This window comes from Mustela putorius, unplaced genomic scaffold (assembly GCF_011764305.1).
Source record: "Mustela putorius furo isolate JIRA1106 unplaced genomic scaffold, ASM1176430v1.1 tig00003909_pilon_pilon_pilon, whole genome shotgun sequence".
NCBI lineage: Eukaryota > Metazoa > Chordata > Mammalia > Carnivora > Mustelidae > Mustela > Mustela putorius.
Window position 1 is genome coordinate 1,112,954 of NW_025422057.1, and position 20,608 is coordinate 1,133,561.

A 20,608-nucleotide genomic window follows, 5' to 3' on the forward strand; every position below is an offset into this window, starting at 1 on the left:
CCTGACGCTCCACCCGCTGGCAACACTCCATTCTGTGTCAGCGTGACACGGGGTAGGCGTGCGGACGGGTGTCCCGTGGCAGCCGGACAAAGAGCACAGATACAGTGGCTCCAGCCCCGCGGATATATTCTGTGGCAGTGTTGGGGGTCGGAGGTCGGCTGTGGGCGAGCCGTGGGCTGACGTCAGGCTGCGGGCAGGCTGGCTCCTTCCGGAGGCTCCAGGGGCACCATCCACCTCCTAGAGGAGCCTGCGGGTCCCGGTGTCCTGGCCTGTGGTCCCACATCCCTCAGGTCCTGCTTCCTTCTGGCCCTTCTGCCTCCGTCTTTGCCCTGTTCAGAAACCCGTGATGACCCCGGGCCTGCCCGCTGGGGACGGTCTGCATCTCAGGGTCCTTCACACGATCACATCTGCAAAGCCCCCTGTGCCACATGTGGCGACAAGCCCACAGGTCACTGGGGTTCGAGCGTGGACAGGTGGGGGCCAGTGTCTGCCGACCACAGCCCCTCGGGGGGAGGGGGGACTGTCCCCAGTGGTGCAGTCTCAGGCAAGGCCACAGTGACCCGCATGAGCCTCCGCACAGCTTCGCCAGCGTCTCCATGGGCAGGTTCGTGGATGTGGACACGTGGGCCGGGAGGTAAATGCACATGCGAGTTCCTCCCGGGCCGGTCGCCGTGCTGCTCCGCCGCGCCGTGCTGCTCCCCCGCACAGCACCTGCCACGCCACGTGTCGCTGGGGCTTGGACGTTCGCCAGCCTGACGGGAGAGAAGTGGCATCTCTGAGGTTTTGCTCTGCCTTCTGTGACAGCAAGGCCGTGTGGCGGCCCTTCGTGTGTCTGTGCCGCTGCTCCTGTCCGGCTGACCCTTCTCTTTCACTTCTAGAGGCTCGTTAGGTCGGGGACACGCTTTGTTTCTGGTGCGGACTACAAAGTTTTCCCCTGTGTTGTGTTTCAGACAGACATGTTTTCCCCACGTGGAAGATGTTCCGTTTTCAGATCTTGTTTATCGGCCTTTCCCCTTGTGGCCAGGGGCCTCGCGTCACAGGAGAGCTGTCCTGTCTCGGGTCACAGAGCTCTCCGGGCACACTTTCGTGGGTCACGTCTACGGTTCGGCTGCACATAAACGCTCACGCAGCCGGAATCCATCCTGGCTATCGGGGTCGCGAACGGACCGTGTTGGATCCGCTCTAGACAGCCACGCCTGCCCCCAGCTCAGCCCACTCTTGAGTCTTCCCGGGGAGAGCACAGCCGCCCTCACCCCTGTGCTCGCTTTGAGCCTGTCAAACCCGGGTGTAGAACCAGGTCATCTGCAAGCAGAGGTGGTTTTAAATCTTTTGTTAGGTTTTGGCCTTGACTCTAGGTGCTGCGTTTGCTGGCTGGGGTGGAGATCTCTTGGGAGCCCACTGCACTCTCGGCCCATTTCTCTGTCCACATTCCTTGTCTGTCAGAGGGACAGTCGCAGGACCTGCCCCTAGGGAGCCGTGGGGACGACATGAGGACATGAACATGCTCCCCCCAGGGTGCACGGGCACCGGGTCGAGGGCCTGTGTGGCTGACGGTCCTGTGTGGCCAGGTCCTGCCAGCGGTTGGCTCGCCGACCATTCTACTGGGGGTCCTGGGGCAGGAACGTGGCCAGACCTGTCCCTTCTACCTGGAAATGAAGCTCCCCCAGATGGCACTGGGACCCTTTGGCTTAAAATGATAAAAACCTCATTACTCTGCGCCGGGCCTGCTGGTGAAACATCTGGGAACGAGGAGGACAAGACCCAGGTCCGTGGGGCTGGCAGAGGCGGCAGCGGCAGGTCAACAAAGCATATGCGGCGAGCGGGCAGGAGCCATCTCGGAGCACACAGAGCCCGGCACACCTGCCCCTCCTGCGCGCACCTGCCACACGGACTGCCTGCCGTCCTGGGAGAGCCCGGCGCCCCCCTCCACCCCGGGCGAGGGGCCCGCCTGCCATGGGCTGGACGTGGGTTCCTGGTTCAGGGAGGCCAGGCGCCCTGTGGAGGTGGTGCAGTGTAGACCCGCGCCCCTGCTGTCTTTCCTCCAGCCCAGCCGGACTGCCCGCACCCCCTCCCCGGCTCCAGAAGCTCCCCGGGTGAGATCAGGAGACAATTTCCTCGTAATGTTTGAGGCTTTAAGTACCTGTTGTCAGGCGTTTGCTTTCTGGGGAACAAAAACTACTTGGAGAGGAAAAGAGCTTGGGGTGAATCACTAAATCTGCAGAACATGCCGACAGCACTGGATTAGAACGGCAGTTACCGAGCCATCGGCCGCCCCGGCTTCGGGTTGCCCCGGGCACTGCCAGAGAACCCCAGCCGCGTGGGCCGGGCAGCGGAGCTCCTCGTGCATCGGTCGGATTCTGTCCTGTTGTCCGCTTCCGTCCTCGACTGGAGGACGCGGCTCAGAGCCCGGACCCGGGCCGTGGAGGAGATGGTTGAATGGGGTAGCCTGCTCCCAGCCCCGGAGCCCGAAGCACTTCTACTCTCGTCCTGGGAGAGCCGCCTGAGCGGGACGGCGGGGACCGCGCCCAGCCCCAGCACCGCAGACCCTGCTGTTCTGAGCTCTCCTGGCAGAGAAACCGCGGGGGCCGCCAGACCTGGCCTTTCCAGCTGCGGGGAGCTCCAGCCCCTCTCGGGGGTCCTGACGTGACCGACTCCGCAGGGGAATGCTGGCGCCCTCGGGACAGTGACCCTGGGGGCCCCACAGCCCAGCAGCCTCCCAGAAGCCGTGTGGTCGGCCGGCCTGGGTTAGCAGAGGGGAGCCAGGAGGCTGGGCTCTCCGAGGAGAGGGCTGCACGGGAGGGCTCCCGACAAGTGGCAGGGAAAGCGGTCAGACCGGGGCTCAGGTTAGAGGTCAAATCGGGGGCTTGGGGGTGAGGGCAGAGTGGAGTTTCAGGGGAGAGTCAGAGCTGGGGCTTGGGTTAGAGGTCTGGGTGGGGGGTTGTTGTTTCTTTTTTTTAAAGATTTTATTTATTTATTTGACAGGCAGAGATCACAAGCAGGCAGAGAGGCAGGCAGAGAGAGAGGAGGAGCAGTTTCCTTGCTGAGCAGAGAGCCCGATGCAGGGCTCGATCCCAGGACCCTGGGATCATGACCTGAGCCGAAGGCAGAGGCTTAACCCACTGAGCCACCCAGGTGCCCCAGTGGGTGGGGGTTTGTGTTAGAAGTCAGAGCAGGGGCTCCAGCAGAGGCCAAATCAGGGGCTTGGGTTAGAGGTCAGAGTGGGTGCTCGGGTTAGAGGTCAAATCAGGGGCTCAGGGTAGAGAACAGAGCCAGGGCTTGGTCCAACCGTGAGCTCAGGGTAGAGAACAAAGTGGGGCTCAGGTTACAGAGGTCAGAGCGGGGGCTGGTTGGAGGCCGTCAGTGTGACGGACACTGGATGGAAGCAGGGTATGTCCATAGATGGGCTCCCTCGAAGGGTCTGGGGACTGTGTTGTGTCCTGAGGCCGCGATAACGCAGCGCTGCCGCTGGGGGCCCACGGCAGCAGAGACACATTCCCCCACAGCTCTGGATGCCAGACGCCAAAGTCAAGGTGTGGCTGGGCTGGGCTCCTCTGAGGCTCGGGGGAGGCGATTTCCCATTGGACTGGAGGACTAGCGGACATAGGACAGACAGAGAGAACAGCACGTGTGTGTTTAGGGTGAGTTGTATGTGACCCAGGAGCCCTCGTAAGGAAACAGACACAAAGAGGTGGCCAGACCTACATGTTTCCATCTGGGTTTGGACAAAGAGGCCGGTGCGGAGGAGTGACTAGACTCGGGGAGCGGAAGGGGAGAGTCGCGTGAACTGGGTCCGTCCAGAATTCTCTTGGCGTCGACTTCCCCATCCTCGGGGCACACGGTTGTGGTGCGGGGAGGACCCCGTCCGCCGTCGTCCACATGGGGCTTCTTTCAGGAGGAAGACGGGACGGTCAGGGGCCTGTCCTGCACCTGCTGGCCTTTACATGTCTTAGCCCGTGACGCGTGAGCCGGGGGGGCACACTGTAGTGGCCGTCCTCCCCCTCCCCCCGCTCCCCGCGGAGGCGTCCCTCAGAGCGCCCCGGTTCGGACGGGACACCGGCAGCTTGCTCCTTCTCTCTGAGCCTGTGTCTCCGTCCGGAGAAGAGGTCAGGTTAGCGACGTGGGTCTTCTTTCACGAGGCGGGGCTGCACGTGCACCGCCCACCTCAAGGCCAGGTTCTGAGTCCGCGGGGAGGCCTCCGTGGGCAGGAGGTTGGGTGGTGGGCGCCTCTGGTGGGTGGCGAGGAGGGGTGGGGGCCAGCTCCGGGGCATCTCCTGGTTTGCGGCCCGCTTGTCCCTGCTGAGGGTCTGGGGAGCTCTGGGGAGCGTCCCGAGGGGCCCGCGCGGCGGCGGTCGGCACGAAGGCCGTGCACGCGAGGTCTCTGCGGCACTTTCTCAGAAAGCGTCTGTCGAGTCATCTGGCTGCCGTGGGGGTGCTGGGGCAGGGCAGTTTTCATGTTTCATGGTTCAAGGCGGAAGGCTGGGGGGGAATGCCGGTTTTCCACAGAAAGCACAGAATGGCGCGCCCCGGCTGACGCAGAGGACGTCCGGCGCGGGCCCCCGGGCACCATCGCTGCCACTGACACACAGGCTGTCCGGCAGGGATGCGAGATACCATGGGAGTCACACTACGTGTTTGCAGAGAAGTCGCGTCTCGTGGAACTCAGCCTGACGTTTACATGCGTGTGGCAAGAATAGTGGCTGACCACGTGGCTCTTCGAAGTCTGCTTTGCTAGAACTTTCCCACAGGGTCCCGGATCCAATGTCGCCTCTCGAGACTGAGAAGCTGGGTCACCAGACTCTGCCTTTAGGCCCTCTAAATTAGGGTGAATTCCTGTCTTCCAGGTTCCCAAGGTATCCCCAGTTCCTGGGCCTGTCAACAAGTGACCTTCTTTACTTGCCTGTGGGGCCAGGAGCCCCACGCGCACACCAGGCTGGTCCAGCGCCGCCTGTACCGCTTTCAAAAACGACCTCCCCGTCGAAGCCTTGGTGACATCACCATGAGTTTAATTACGTCCCACGACAAGGAGAACAGACTCCTCCTGTATGTAGACACGCTGGCGTGAAAGTCGGCGTCTTTAAGAACAGTCGCTGAGTTTCGGAGGAGTCGGGTGGGGAGAGGGGTCAGCGTCTCAGTCCTGCTTGTAAAGGTGAGGTTTCCCACACGGGCCGTGAACTACGGAGGGCTTGAGAGAAAAGAAAGCGGGGATTTCTTTCTCTTCTGTTCTCTCTCCAGGCAGGCGGAAAGTCTTGAGTAAGAGTATGGGGATGACGGGGCCTGGGGGGCTCAGTCGTTCAGCGTCTGCCTTCGGCTCAAGCCATGATCCCAGGGTCCTGGGGTCGGGCCCCGTGTCAGGCTCCCTGCTCAGCGGGGCATCTGAGAGAAACGGGATTTCTTAAGTCTGGAGACCCAGACATCAGAGAACCAGCAGTGCTTCCAACCAGAGGTCGTAGAAGAGGTCATCATCCTCATGAGGTCAGCCGGGGCCGCGTAATTAAATCCAGTTTCCTGAAGCCACGAGCTTCTCCATTAGTTTTGGAAGGTCTCCGGCTCCGCAGCGTGATTTCAGGGTCCCCACGGAAGCCCTTCCCGAGGACTTTCTGAATGAAGACAGAGGGCTCTGGTGTGCGCTCGACGGTAAGACGGCGATCATCTCCGAATGCGGAGACAGTGAAAGCAGCCATGGTTCGAGATCTGACGAGAGTGTTTTGCAAAATGATGCAGCTGACGAGGATATTGGGTTATTTCCGTGGCTGTGCCACTTATGACAATAACTGGAATTACCAGCGATTCTACAGACTCTAGGGGCATTGGCGGGCCAGCTTCAGCCACTCTGCATGATTCTGAAACACGGGTATTAGTAGCACGTGTGCGGACGGCAGAACCTAAGGGTTAGCGACGCTTCCCGTCTGACAGCTTCCGGGTAACCGAACGCGTCATGTCAGCCTAACTGGGTAACGTCTATATTTTTCTAAGGACAAATAACAAATCAGTAACAAATCATAACAAATCAAAAAGACTGTGTTAAATTTGATTTGGGGAAGATTGTAAAAAATAGGCAGAAGTTTTAAAATATTTGATTAAAGAAGATCACAGATCACAAAGCTTACTTACCAATTTAACCAGAATGACAAAGACTTTAAAAGCAAATACAGCAAGTAACATGCGTGGGGGGAAAAAGACCACTTTGTTCTTCCCTGGCCGCTGGGAGGGCGGTGCTTACGGCTGTGTGACCGGAGCCAGGGAGCCAGGGCCGCCCGACTGGGCACAGGCAGTGGCTGTCAGAGCTCCCGGGCTCTCGGCTCACCAGGAGCCTCCGAATGTGCCTCGTTGGACGGAGGTGGAGACGCTTCGGAAGCTCCGGGCTTCTCCTCCTGAGACCTCGGTCAGGAGACCCCGGGGCTGGGGTTGGGGGGTGTCTGCCTGCCGCTCCGCGTCTCTCGGGTGTGCGGAGTGGGGAGAGCCCGCAGGCTGTCCCCTGTGGCAGTCTCAGAAACCCTGAGGAAGAGCGTGGGGAGCGGCGGAGACAAGCGGGTGACTGGGCTTTACTGGCTGTGGCCGCAGCCCACGGAACACATTCAGATGATGGCCGGGTGCCCCGGGGCCCCACCGCTCCTCTTTGTCCGTCTGCGTCTCTTGGGAAGGCCCCAGATCGGAGGCCAGGCTCGTGGCGAGACGGGGAGGCAGGACAGCCCGTGGAGCCCGGCGGTCTGTGGCCCGCTGAGAGAGCGCTTGGGTGTCCCTCCTGCAGACGACTTCTGGGCTGTTTTGCGAAATGAGGGGTCGAGTCCAGTAAGCACGTGGTTCTCGCACGAGTGGCCTCACGCGTGGGAGGGGCTGGAAAGGCCTCGGGGGTGACCTCGCCTCCTCCCGGTCTCGGTCTGGCAGCCCTACCAGCTGGGAAAGCAAGAAGAGCTGGACCACGCTGTCCAGGGCACCAACCACTCTGCTCTGTACCCCACGGCTCCCAGGACAGCGGGCACCAGCCACGTTGGCTTCCTGGGGCCACTGTGACAAGTGACCACACACCGAGGACCCTCCCTCTGGTCATCACATTTCCTCTTGCCGTAGACCTGCGTCCCCCAGCCCGTGTGGAAGCCCGTCCCTCAGCGTGCAGGGGTTCGGATTCACGTCAGCCTCTGAGGGAGGCGGGGGCAGAGACCAGACGGTCTCCGTGCGCGTCGCGTCCTGAGGACCGGCTGCGGGAGGACCGTGCGAGCAGACACCATCTGCGAGCCGTGGGGTCCTCACCGACAGTGGCTCTGCCGGCACCTTGAGCTTTGACTCCCATCTCCAGACTGGGAGAAAGAACCGTCTGCACTTAGGCCACGGGGTCTGCGGTATTTGGGCAGCGCCGCGGAGACCAGATGCCTTCTTGGGGCTCCCATCTCCCACTGCCTCCTCCTCATGAGGACTCTGCGGGGCAGTCTGGGACAATCTCCTGGGAAAGTCACACATCACAGGGCACGGGGACTAGGATGTGGGTGTCCCTGGGGCCATCGTTCTGCTGAGCACGGTAGAGACACAGCCGTGGTCAGTGGACACGTGGGCACGACAAAGCCGTGGGGGACGTCGGGCTGCCCACAGGCACCTGAGGCTCCTGGACAGGGGTCTCTCTGCTGTGTGTGGCCGCAGTGGGCAGAACCACCCCAAGAGCCTGTCCTCTCTGGTGGCCTCCTCAGCCCCGGCCGGCGTCCTGCTGCTCCGGGTCAGCAGAGGTCCCCACCAGTGTGATGTTCCCGCAGAGGAGCCGCCTCACAGTGGTCACCGCCTCTGTCCCCACCAGCAGGGCTCTGTCCATCCCGACGCCCCTTGGGGACCACATTTTCAGGACTGTGCTCCTTTCAGAGAACAGACACCCTGTCCCCGTGTTCACTTTGGGGGAGAGTCAGGGAAGACGGAACTGCTCCAGCCTTTCTTTGCGTGGAAGGCCTGGGCGGCGCAGAAGGCAGGACCTGGGCTGTGGCTTCCCTTCCCTGCCCACTCTTCCCGCCGTCAGGAACGGGGCTCCCGTGGGTCTGCCCCCGCCCCAGCCTGCGAAGAGCATCGAGGACGGGCTTAACTCGCCGCGTCAAGACCTTGTGGGGGTCTTGGAAGTAAAGCGAAGCAGGTCTGAGGCCGGGCGCAGGTCCCCAGGCTGCGAGCTTCCCGGCAGTCAGCCCAGCTAGAGGATGTTGTAGGCAGGGCTTTGCGGGGCCCTGGGTGGCCTGCACGGGTTCCCGGGCAGCTTTGAGATGGGAGCTGGCCAGGCTCAGGGCTCCACGTAGCTCAGCCTGGCCGAACGCCCCCTCCACGCCCGGGACGTCACGCCAGCCAGCTTTGCCTCCCTGGGGCCGGCGGGAGGTGTGTGGGTGTCGCCTTGGAAACCGCCTCTGCAGCTCGCGAAGGTCCTGCACTGGGTGACGTGGGCGCTCAGCTGACGGCGCTTGGTTGTCGTGTCCAGCGCCCCACAGCCAGTGGTCACCCGCCACCTGCCTGCCAGACACCGTCGTTTGAACAGAACAGACGCCAGAGCGGCGGGGGCTGGGGTGCCGCTTGCCCCGTGCTCGGGTCCCGTCTGCGCCCACGCCCGCACTTCGTCTCCACACTGTGGATTAAGAGCATAGCCTTGTGGTTTCTGCTTGGGTTTATAGAAATCTCCACACGTTCTCAAAAGCCCTTATAAATTTTGTTCCAGGGGCTGCGTGGTTTTTCACGGAGCTCACTTGCCCGTGTCCATGAGGTTGTTGGAAGATAAGGTTGCTCGAAAGTCTGTTCTAAGCAGTTTGCTCAACTGTGATGAATATTTCCCGGAAAAAGCACCTTTGTTCCCTTTCTTCCCAGAGAGGGAACGTGGCTTCCTTCAAGGCCTGGATCCCACGGGTGTGGCCCGAGACCCCGATGCTCACCGACACTTCTGGTCCAGGACACCTGCCTTTGGGTGTGGCACCCGGGACAGTCTCCCACCCACCTGGAGGTCCAGAACCTCCCATTTCCTCTCCTTCTTTCCCACCCAGCCCACTCCTGGCTCCTGCAGCTTGGAGACCTGAAGCCCGAAGGTGTGGGGCCCCTCGCAGGTGGCTTTGGTCACCTGTCCATGAGCGGCCTCCCTACGACTTGGATGGGGGGTGAGGCATTGCCCCCCACAGCCTATGCTTTTGTACATTAGCCCCGCTTCCTTTGGAGACATGGGTCCCTGGTTCTGACAGATGCCCCCGGCCGCTCGGGCTTGCCCCAGCTGACTCGGGGCTGCTTCTTGCGTCTCTCTGTCCCACACGTGTAAACGCCACCGATAGCACTGGTCGGCTGTATAGTCCAGTGCCCTGGGGGACTAGCATGTGAGAGCCGTGTGGGACCCTGTCGTCACAGGAGGGTTCCTGTCGCCACGGGGATGGTGGCCCAGGGTTGACGAGGGCAGCAGCTCTCGCACGTGGGGTCCTCCTCGACCTCCCCCCGCTGCCCTCCAAGTCAGCAGCTGCCCCGAGCACCGGGAAGGGGTGCTCGTACCTGTGGGGAGGGGCCTGGGCCCTGGGGCCGTGCTCTTGGCTGGGTCCCGCCCCACCAAAGACCTCCCGTCATTTCTGGGTTGCGTCTGGTGCGGGCAGCAGGGGTAGGGATGGCGGCGTGGACACGGGCGCCCCGTCCGTCCTCCAGGTGTGCATCGTGCAGAAACGGGACACCGAGAAGATGTACGCCATGAAGTACATGAACAAGCAGCAGTGCATCGAGCGGGACGAGGTGCGCAACGTGTTCCGGGAGCTGGAGATCCTGCAGGAGATCGAGCACGTCTTCCTGGTCAACCTGTGGTGCGTGACCCGCTGCCACCCTCCCTGACCCCAGGGCCCTTCCCCCCGCTCTCTCCTCCCCTGCCCTGGGGACTCCGGATGCATTCAGCTTCCCCGTCCCGGGGCCAGAGCTGTCCGGGCGTACGGGTCTCCCGACCTACAGGAGGGCCAGGCTTTCCCGCCAAGGGGCCTGTGGCCTATGGAGTCGCTGGCACTAGAGTCAGTGGGGAGAGTTCTGGGGGCCTGAGCGCCTCCATAAAATGGGCACCGAGACCAGCTCCTGGATGGCAAGGAGCCTGAAAGCGGCAGTGAGATCACTCTCTCCCGTGTGGGGTCCTGCTGCCCAAGGGCGCCTCCCCACGCGGGGTCCTCCCTGACACTCCCAGCCTGGGTCCGGGCGCCCTGATGGGCTTACAGACCGGACCGCGTCCCCGAGGGCCCCTGTGGGCACAGGCGCCAGGTGGCTGGGAGGGCATGCACACACGGAGCTCTGGTCCTGGTAGCGCCGCCTCGGGACGATCGAGCTGAGGGTCCCTCAGCTGAACATGGGGGGAGAGGTGGCCCCGCCAGCATCTGGAGACAGAAATGTGGGACAGGGCATTGTTGAGAGCGACTTGGCGCTAGCTTCTCCAGGGACACACTCAGGGCTAAAGACCCTCCCCCCCCACAATGGATCATTCCTCTGGGGCCTCCGCAGGTGCGAGAGGTCCCTCAGCATGGCCAGCAGCCCGAGTCAGATCCCAGGGTCCTGCCTGCGTGTAATCAGGAGGCAGGAGCTGGCCGTGCCACAGGGGATGTAGCCTTGCCCGGGTACTAGTGGGAACAGAGTGGGACGCCAGGCCGGCATGGCAGTGGAGCCCGGAGCTGCCCGGGCCTTCTCTAACTCCTCACCCCTGGACGTGGGTCCCGCCTCCCGCGCTGTGGCCGGAGAGCCCTGCGATCGTCTGGTCCCTGTGCTAGCAGAGGGGATGGCGGGGCCCTGCTCCTGGGGAGTGCCCGTGGGAGGTTGTGGGTGTCCAGGCTCTTAGATGGGGGGGTCATCGAGTGCGGCGGGCGCTGTGACCCCAGCTCGCTTCCCACGTGTGGGCCACACTCTCGCACGGTGCCCGCAGGTACTCCTTCCAGGACGAGGAGGACATGTTCATGGTCGTGGACCTGCTCCTGGGCGGGGACTTGCGCTACCACCTGCAACAGAACGTCCAGTTCTCCGAGGACACGGTGAGGCTGTACATCTGCGAGATGGCACTGGCCCTCGACTACCTGCGCAGTCAGCACATCATCCACAGGTATGTCCCCAGGGGGTCGCCTGTGGGTGGCTGCGCTCCAGCGGGACCTGGACAGGCTTCTGCACAGTCTGCCTGGCCCCTGGGCTCCAGACCTGCCTGCAGGTGTGGCTCCCGAGCCCATCAGCGCCTGGCTCCAAGCCAGTTCCACGGCTGTGCACCTGCTGCCCCTGGGGGTGGCTTCCATGCAAGCAGCCCCAGGTGGGCTGGGAACGGGGTCCCCTTCAGCTGGTCTGTCCAGCTGCTGGGTCCTGCCTGGCCACCACCTAGCAGAGGCCATTTGCTCATCGGCCATGCTCCTGGGGGATTGAACAGATGTTAGTGGAAAGCAGATCAGGAAGATAAAGATGGCGTGTTAGAGTCAGGTAGATGGGGTCTCTGCGCTCCTGCCCCGGAGGACTGTTACCCGGTTATGATCCAGGCACAGGTGCTGCCTGAGCTCCGAGAATCAGGCCCGAGGAGGCCTGAGGTCAGCCAGAGGGAGGCATAGACCTCAATCATTAATTCTGTGCAGCCCCAGGGCTCTGGAAGAGTGGCCGGCCCCGGGGTCTGGGTGAGGGGGCCGGCATCTGTCCTCCGGGGCTGCGGCACCCCTGCATCCGGTGCACTCGCCCCCGTCCATCGGGCCGCAGCAGGTGGCAGCTGGAGGCGCCCCCGGCCCCAGGCCCAGAATAGCTCGTGTCGCCTGGTTCCGCCAGAATGTTGCCAGGTCCGTCGTCTTAAGGCCCACTTTGGCCTCTGGGGCGTCTGCCTTGAGTGGGGAGGGGCCCGAGGGACCCCCCCCCGCCCCGCCGGGGACTGCAAGGCACGAACAAGGCACGAACCGTGGCCCCGTTTCCTGCTCCCTCAACAGAGACGTCAAACCCGACAACATCCTGCTGGACGAGCAAGGTGAGCCGAGGCCGTGCGAGGCCGGGCACAGGGCGGGGTGGGCGGCGCGCATCTGGCCCACGGGATGCGTCTCCCGTCCTTGGGACACTCGCGTGGTCTCCTCTGCTCGCAGGGCACGCACACCTGACCGACTTCAACATCGCCACCATCATAAAGGATGGGGAGCGGGCCACCGCACTCGCCGGGACAAAGCCGTACATGGGTGAGCCACGGCCACTGGCCTGCTGTGTCCAGCCCAGGCTGGGGGGCGGGGTGGGGGTCGCTCGGGTCACTTCCCTGCAGGCACAGGGCTGTGTGGGACGGGGGCATAGGAGGATCCCACCGCCCACACCAGGGGGAGGAGGGACCCCCAGGTGGTCAGTGGGGAGGGGGCCCGGGGCCTATGGTTCAGGATGCTCAGCTGCTTCTCCCTCCTGGAAAGCTCCGGAAATCTTCCAGTCCTTCGTCAGCGGTGGGAGCGGCTACTCCTTCGAGGTGGACTGGTGGTCAGTGGGGGTGCTGGCCTATGAGCTGCTGCGTGGATGGGTACGGAGCACGCTGCGTCCCCCAGGGGTGGCCTGAGCCCTCGGGGAAGGATGAAGCTGCCCTCCTGTCCCCAAGGGTGCTCAGTGTCTGCGTGGAGAGACACTGAGCAGGTGCAGGAGGGCTGAGACCTGTTCAAGGGTCTCTGGGGGGGTCCCTGTGCTCTCACCCTGGTGTCCCCTCCTGGGGACCTCCGGGACCCCCCACCCTGGAGGACAGCAGCCCGTCCTGGCCTCGGGGCCAAGCCGCCTGGGCCCAGACCTGCTTCCTCCCGGGCCCTGGGCTCCCCTGGGAGCTGCACCTGCGTGGGGGGGGGGGGTGTGGCAGGTGCCTCTGGCTGTGAGGTGAGGCCCTTGGTGCAGCGCTGCCTCCCCCGCCCCAGAGGCCCTACGACATCCACTCCAGCAATGCCGTGGAGTCCCTGGTGCAGCTGTTCAGCACGGCGAGCGTGCAGTACGTCCCCACCTGGTCCAAGGAGATGGTGGCCCTGCTGCGCAAGGTGAGCCCCTCCGCCCAAGGAGGGCCGTGAGCACCCTGGCCACAGGCCCCGGAGGCACCCTGAGAAGACCCGGCCCCCACTGCACCTCGAACGGCCTGAGCACGCGGCTGTAGCGGCCCAGGGGACCGGGTCAGGGCTGCTGTCCGCGCCTCCATCTGGGGTCCAGGGCTGGGCTGGCCCCACCGCTCTCCACTCAGGGAGCCCCACTTGGAGCACACGGGTGCCTGTCGGGTCAGGATGGGGTATGGGAGAGCTCGACACACGGCCCCGCTGGCTCCTGGCCCTCAGGGCTCTCCTCTGCATGCACTCACCCCTGCCGGACACCTTCACCCCTACAATGATAGCCAGGCAGCCAGAGGCTTCTCCCGGTCCCTGGGGGGCTGTCCTCCCGGTCTGCACTGACCACTCTGCCCAGGGGCCTCCCATAGTGGGACCTTGGCCCCCAGAGACCCCAACAGGGAGTGGGCAGCATCTGTACGCCGGGCTTCACACCGAGGAGAAGCCTCAGGTAGGGTCGGCCACGTTTTCTGTAGCAGGAAGGACAGCATGGGGGGGGACACGTAGCCCCCGTGACCGGGCCACACAGGGCGCCCTGGGGCCCCCTCGGAGCCTGTCCAGGTCCTTACTGTGGCCTTCCTTGCCACTAGCCAGGCCGAGGCTGCCGCCTGCTGGCGAACTGTGGTAGAGGGTCCCCGGGGACCCCACCTTGGCCAGGCTGTCCCGTCGGCCACGTTACGGCACTGACCCGAGGTCGGGTCCGTCCTTGCCTGGCCCTTGAAGTCCTTGCGGCGAGAGCTCCCTGGAGTTCCCTGGCCTGGGGCAGGCGGTCAGCTGTGGGCACTGGGTCGTGGGGCCCAGGCACGGTCTCACGTGGACCCCATTCCAGCTCCTCACAGTGGACCCCAAGCACCGAGCGTCCAGCCTCCAGGACATGCAGGCGGCCCCATCCCTGGCCGGCGTGCTGTGGCAAGACCTGAGCGAGAAGAAGGTGGCGCCGGGCTTCGTGCCCAACGTAAGCCGGGGAGGCGGTGGGGGTGGCTCTGGGAGGGCCTGGGCGCCCCGCTGGCCGGGCTCAGCTCCCGTCCCCCCACAGAAAGGCCGCCTTCACTGTGACCCCACCTTCGAGCTGGAGGAGATGATCCTGGAGTCCAGGCCCCTGCACAAGAAGAAGAAGCGGCTGGCCAAGAACCGGTCCCGGGACAGCAGCCGGGACAGCTCGCAGTCGGTGAGGGACACGACGCCCCCCAGGCCTGCTCGTCCTCCTGTGCGGATGGGGCCCTGCTGCTCCATCCTGCCCCTGGCTGTGGGGCTCCGGGCTGGGGACCCATCATGCCCAGCTGTGCCCCCGGGGTCTCCCACACTCGCCCTGTGCGGAGCTCCTCTTACAGGGACACTCTAACCCCAGATGGCCCTCTCCCAGCCTGACTCTGTCACATTCCAGGGAGCTGAAGGGTAGGATGTCACTCTGCGGGGTGGGAAACAGAGTGACCCACAGCAGCCCCCTCCTGCCCCGGGAGTGTGGGGCGCCCCTGGGGAGCTCGCGCTGTGAGCGTGGGACCAGCCCTGCCCCGTTCCCCGGGTATAGCTGGTCCTCACAAGAGCATGTGGGGTACAGGGGTGGATGGCAGGGGTCACAGCGGTGACCCTGTACGCCACCGGTGCCGCCCCACTCTTGGACCGGTCTGAGCAGGCAGAGGCCCCCAGCCCCAGCGCCGCCCCCTCACACCTGCTCCCCGCACAGGGGTGAGGCGAGGAGTGGGCAGGGGGCCGGCTGCTGGTGGCGGCCCCTGGCGAGCGGGGCTGGAATTGCGGGTGTGTGGGGGGGCTGTTCTGCTCTGGGTGTGGGGGAGGCCGCGGAGCCCCTCCCTCCTCCGTCCGGCTGGGAGTCCTGCTGTTCCGAGGCCGGGGCCCCCCAGGGAGGCCGCAGGCGTTGCGCTGCGGGTTTTCTCTCTCTCGTGGGCGGCGGTCGTTCTCGGCCGCGCTGGACTCTGTGGACCGCGGCACGTCGACTTCTCTCTCGTTCCTGCTTCTGGCGTCTCGCCCGAGAAACCGCCGCCCGACGAAGGCCACTGAGGTCCAGTCCTGCGGCTTCTTCTGAGAGTTGGCCCATCTCGCCTCTGGGGTCCTCTTTCGGGGGGGTTTTGCGGAGAGCGTCAGGTCGGGGTCCGGGTCCGACCTTCGGCCCGTGGACGCACGCGTTGGAGAGACAGTTCTTTTCTCGTCGAATGGCTTGGCGTCATTTTCAGACGTCGGTCCTCCGAAAATAAGGGTTTATTCACGGACACACGAACCCACCCCTTGATCTGTGGGTCCCCCTCGTCTGCCCGGTGCCGGTCCCAGCTGTCCGATGACCACAGCTTTGGCGTCCACGTCGAGATCAGGGACCGTGAGTCCTGCTTTTTGTCCTCTTTCAAGATCGCTGGGCGGCTCTAGGTGTCTCGCATTTCCGGTGAATTCCCAGGGGCTTGGAGAGTATGTCTGCTCAGCGGGTTTTTGCTGGAAGTGGAGCCGGTCTCGAGGCCCCTGCCACTCCACACCAGGGGTGACAGCTGTCGGTGTCAGCACTGCCCACACACGTGTGCCCGCAGATGAGGATTCACGCGAGGGTTTACTCAGGAAATACGCCCGGGGCAGTTGGTGTCAGAGTCCCGAGGACACAGCTTCCATCTCCCGCCCCCGCAGCGCTCAGCTAAGGGGCGGAGGGCTGTACGTTTCTCTGGTCTGGTGACTCGTGTGCGCGTGCGTGTGTCGGCCGAGAGCCGAGTGGTGCAAGTGTGGGCGTCCTGCCCCAGAACAGGACGTGCACACGGACACAGCACAGGGCTTCCTGCGGACACACGCCCCACAGCTGGGGAATAGGGGTCCTCTGTGCACCCTGTGGTATGTGAGGCCCACGTTGGCACCACCCGCTTCCACAGTGCCCTGGATTGTTCTGGAACCGTTCTCGGGCTTCCTGGGAAACCAAGAGGAGCACGGTTAGCCGGCTGGACCGCAACCCTGGCCGCCCCATCCTCCGTGGCTCTTCCCGTACCGCCTCACCCTCACTTGCTCCTCGGGGGGTCTGCGTGTTGGCGGCTCCCCTCCTGGTGTGACGCGGACCCGTGCCCAGAGAGCTCGGAGGCCCTGGCCACATCGTTTCTCAGGCGGAGCGCGGGCCCTTGTCCGTTCATTATCAGCACGAAGTCGGGCAAGGCTCAGATGCGTTCTCGGCCCAGAAGCCCTGTTTCCTCCTGATGGTGGAGACCGGCCACTCAGTCAGGGTGGCAACTCCTCTGGGAGGCCACGGTGGCAGGGCCGTGACCGGCAAGGACAGAGCCGTACACACCGAGGGCTGGCCTCACCTTCAGCGGGCACGGACCCGCTAGTGGGAGGGGCTTCTGGGCTTGGGGTGCCTAGACCCCACGTGGGCCCGGCCGCAGGTCACCGGATTCCCCCACCGCAGACGGGAGTGGACAACGACATCTGGAGGATGTGCCACTTCCCGCTCCTCTCGTGTAGGTGCCGTCACGGTCAGCGTGGTGCAGACTGCGGATGTCAGACAAGCGAGGCTCTCTCTGGCTCTAAGCCCAGCCTCGGGCCAAGGCCACAGAATTGCCACCGGCCGCCTCGGGTGACGGCAGAGCGGGCCTCGTCCTTCCTGTGGGGGGCATGGAGAGGACGTCTCTGTCAACCTAGAGGCTGTGCGCCACACCCAGAGCTATGCGTGACTGTGCCGCCGGCTCAGCCGCTGCACCCAGAGCTGCCGTGGGGTCACGCGTGCTGTGGCCCCCACCGTCTGCCACGACCCAGGGGCAGGCTTGCCAAGGGAGCAGGAGGAGAATGGGAAGCTGCATCCCTGTGCCCTGAATGTTCGAAGGCCGAGGTACAGACTTAACATTGTGGATGGGGACACTTGTCACTGCCCACGCGAGCTGTGACTTATTTGGAACCCAGGCTGCTTTGTCGGGGGCAAGACCTTCTCCGGCTCTTCCACCATAACACAAGGATGGCCACGAGGGCTCTACCAGATGCCATAGGAGGGCGTCTTGTTCATGCACTTGGTGGCCGTCAGTGGACGCAACAGCCACTGGGTGGGGCTGGGGTCGCTGCTCTTGAGGTGGGCGTGGCCAGGTGTCTGCTCAGATCTCGCGTCCAACAGACGGGTGAAGGCGGTCCCCCCTCCCCAGGTGTGCTCAGGAGAGCGGTCACAGCTGTGCTTGGGAAATGGTGGTGATTTCCCATCAAGGTGACTGACGGCTGCTCTTAAACCCGTGGTCTCTCTGCATGTGTGCACGTGTGCACGCGTGTCTGCGTGCTCAGTGTCCACCTCTTTGAGTGTTAGGAGCACTGTCTGTGGCACGTCAGATGTCACTAGACCCCGGGCCTCGAGGTGACCTCCCCGTCACCACACCCTCACTACCTGTGACCGTGGTCACTCCCACCTGGTTAGGTGCGGCTACGTTCTGTCCAGGCTTCTGTCGTTCTGGCATGCCATCGTCAGCGTGGACGGCAGGGAGTGCCGTTGTAGAAAACCGGCAGCGCAGAGCTGCTCCGTGATGCCCCGGCCCTCGCCAGCTCATTCCTTAGCTCCTTTTGAGCCTCCAGGAGAGCATGGTCACCCGAAGGTCCTTGGTTCTTGACTCTTGAGTCTGTCGACCCCAGACGGACTCTAGCTGCCCGCTTCTCTTGAGACCGTCCCCCTCGGCACTGGCCCCGGCTGTTCTGGGATCCTCACTGGGCTGTCATGTCTCCCATGATACGGGAGTCACCCTGCAGCGTACTAGACCCCGCTCCAGGGGTCTTGCCAGAGGATGAGCTCACCGGGCATGGAGGGATTCCCCATGCGGCCGCGTAGCCCACGCCCCGCCCTCGCACTGCCCTGCGGCGCTCACCCAGCATGTCCTACCGAGGCAGGGAGCGCCTTTCCGACCTTAGCAGATTCTGCACCAGCCGTGCTGCTGGCGACTGGGCCATTCTGAGGCCGGGAGGGCAGGTAGAGGCAGATCTGGGGGGGCTTCTCTGTGCCACCTGCAGGAGCCTGAGCGGGGGTCCCTCATGCAGGCTCACAGGACGAATGTGCCCGCCTGTACCACTCAGAGGCCCTCCCAGGTTCCGGGGTCCAGCTCCTTCCTTCCCACGGCCTTGGCTTTGGCGCCGGGAGGGGAGGGAGCTAAGCCAGGTGTGGTTTCTGGCCAAGTTGTGCTGTAGACCCTGCCCTCCTGTCTGCGTCCGCTCCGAGGCAGGAGCTTCTATCCTGGGCATCCTTTGGCCCCTGGCTAAGGGTCATTCAGGAGATGCAAACCCCCAGATGCTGTGGTTGCTGGGACAGTTTCTCCAGCAGCCCAGAAGATCTCCAAAGAAAGCCACAGGTGCAGGAGGAGGAGAGGCGGGGCGGGGGGGCGTGCTCGGGAGCCACCAGCGGGGACGGGAGGGCCTCAGAGTGTCCACTACGCTCATCGGTATGTTTTTCTGACTAATAGGAGAATGACTACCTTCAGGACTGCCTTGATGCGATCCAGCAAGACTTTGTGATTTTTAACAGAGAAAAGTGAGTGTGTGTTGGGGGTGGGTAGCAGCAGGCCTAGAGGGTCTCTCGGCTCTCAGCCACACAAGTCCTGAGCCCAGCAGCCATGAGGCACCAGGGGGCCTGGGAAGTGGACAGCCACTATCCTAAGGCATCTTGGGAGCAGCCCTGGGGGCAGAGCGTCGAAGTCCCCAGTTCAGGCTTGTGCGGGAGGGCTCCTTGGGAACTTTCAGTTCTAAACAGGGGCCTAACAGCCAGAATCTCCTGGGGAGACACTCGGTGCACTGCCCAGACAGGCCGACAGCTCGCGGCCCTGCGGAGTCGTGTGGACTACTACCAGCTACTCATTCCATAAACCCTTACTGAGTGCCAGGGGCTGTGGGTCAGGGTGGTAAGACAGGCCACAAACTGCTGACACACCTGCTGCAGGGGAGGGAGGAAGCCCGGCCCCGTGGGCTCAGGAGAGGAGGGGCATGGAGGGCTTCCTGGAGGAGGCAGCTCTGAGCTCTCTCTTGCCTCAGTGAGCAGGATGATGTGTGGGCACTGGTTTAAGGCACTGGCTTCTATCACGGAGGTCAGAGGCCTGAGTTAGAACAGACTCAGCCAAGCTCTCCGCAAAGCTTTGTTCCAAAAGAGTGGACCCACCAGCCCACTGCATGAGCCTCAGGCCACCATGGTCACACAGGGGGCTGCGGGGCTGGGCGTCACTCTCAGTTCTCCGCAGCGCCCATGGGGGCAGCAGGTCCAGCCGTGTTCCCAGTCCTCGGACAAGTGGGGACTGGCCACAAGTGCCCTGGGGCTGCTGCAGAGAGGCCCTCGCTGTGTTTCCCCACCAGGCTGAAGAGGAGCCAGGACCCTGCAAGCGAGCCCCTGCCCGTCCCCGAGTCTGGGGATGCTGTGGAGGACCGGGAGGCCGTGCACCCTGTGCTGCCCATGTGTGGCTCCCTCTGTCCCTCCCGCCTCAGCGAGAGTTAATGCTGCTTTGGATACTCAGTCTGACGACAGGACAGGCGGCGGGCCGTGGCCCCACATGGACGTTCCCAAGCAGGCAGCCTCGCTCCTCCCAGCACAGAGCCGGCTGGTGGCCCTGTTCCTCCCTGGTCCGGATTTTCCTGGAGCCCACGTGCTGGCTCTCGGAGGCACGGGGCACGCGGAGGCTGTCAGTGTGGCCAAGGGCTGCACCAGGAGGCTGAGTGCCCCCCTCCCCGGAGGCTCTGTTCCCTGCAGTTGTGGCCTGTGGCCTCTCCTGGTGGCTCCCTGACCTGCTTCCCCTGACCCATTCCCCCTGGTGGGCACCAGCCCTGCAGTGGCCACTGGACACCATGCACAGGCCACCAGGGCCCACTCAGGCTTGCGTGTCCGGGGGGAGGTGAAGATGTTTTTATAGATACTCCTGCTGTGTTTCTGTAGATTTCTCACCTCTGAGCATCACGACATAAGAGCCACTGTGGTGTCCGTGTGGTATGTGTCACGTGCCCATGGCCGTGGGTCTGTCCAGGATCTATCCACAGGCTGAATGGCTCCCCCAGTCCCGCAGCTGCAATGGGGGGCCCCCTGGGGGCACAGGGCCTGCCCCAGAACCAGAACCAGCACTGCAGGTCATGTGAGGGGCTGGCAGGGCCAGGCAGAGGAGGCAGGCTCCCAGCCCTACTCGCCAAGGGCCGGGGAGGGAGACACATGACCTCACGTGATCACACGGGGACACAGGGGCTCTGGTCAGCAGCAGGAAGCCAGGATCCAGAGGTGGCCAGCTGCAGGATGCCCTGTGGGGGGGTACCAAGTGCCCAGGAGTTTCTAGATGGAGACCTGGTGATGTTGGAGACTCGAGAAGAGGTTTAAGGTTTTGTAAAAATATGTGAATCTTGAGCACACAGGTTGCCCCACTGGTCAAGTTCAGGTCTTGATCTCAGGGTCTTGAGTTTAAGGTTTCCTGCGTTGGCGGCAGGGAGGTGGGTGTCACCTGGCTCTGTGATCATCTCTCTCACTGGTACCTGAACAGGGGCCCCAGCAGAGCCCCAGAAACCTGGCTGGGAGGCTGCACTGACCCTGGGCCAGCAGGAACATGGAGACCACCAGGTTGGACCTCTCCAGAGGCCGGCCTGGACCATGGCGGTTTCACCAGAAGCCCAGATTCAAGGGTGGGGCTGTC

The 20,608-nt window shown here is 63.7% G+C and overlaps 1 protein-coding gene and 1 long non-coding RNA gene across 6 annotated transcripts in view; both read left to right on the forward strand.

The window, feature by feature from the left end:
• STK32C (serine/threonine kinase 32C) overlaps positions 1 to 19,904 on the forward strand; it is a 67,829-nt gene extending 47,925 nt beyond the window's left edge. For 4 of the 5 annotated variants that reach the window (XM_045068593.1, XM_013055684.2, XM_045068594.1 and 1 more), the window contains 10 exons: positions 9,631 to 9,782; positions 10,874 to 11,047; positions 11,898 to 11,935; positions 12,048 to 12,137; positions 12,357 to 12,460; positions 12,840 to 12,956; positions 13,843 to 13,968; positions 14,050 to 14,181; positions 18,416 to 18,483; positions 19,296 to 19,904. In XM_045068593.1, the coding sequence (XP_044924528.1) occupies positions 9,631 to 9,782; positions 10,874 to 11,047; positions 11,898 to 11,935; positions 12,048 to 12,137; positions 12,357 to 12,460; positions 12,840 to 12,956; positions 13,843 to 13,968; positions 14,050 to 14,181; positions 18,416 to 18,483; positions 19,296 to 19,434 (1,140 nt within the window). In that variant the 3' untranslated portion in view covers positions 19,435 to 19,904. Of the gene's footprint in view, positions 1 to 8,680; positions 9,105 to 9,630; positions 9,783 to 10,873; positions 11,048 to 11,897; positions 11,936 to 12,047; positions 12,138 to 12,356; positions 12,461 to 12,839; positions 12,957 to 13,842; positions 13,969 to 14,049; positions 14,182 to 18,415; positions 18,484 to 19,295 lie in introns of those variants that run through there. The other variant, XM_045068595.1, reaches the window with a different exon arrangement.
• Positions 14,188 to 16,812, forward strand: LOC123388661. The gene is made up of 2 exons (XR_006603137.1): positions 14,188 to 15,342; positions 16,455 to 16,812. It is a non-coding gene; the product is annotated as an uncharacterized LOC123388661 (long non-coding RNA).
• Positions 19,905 to 20,608: the final 704 nt, after the last annotated feature.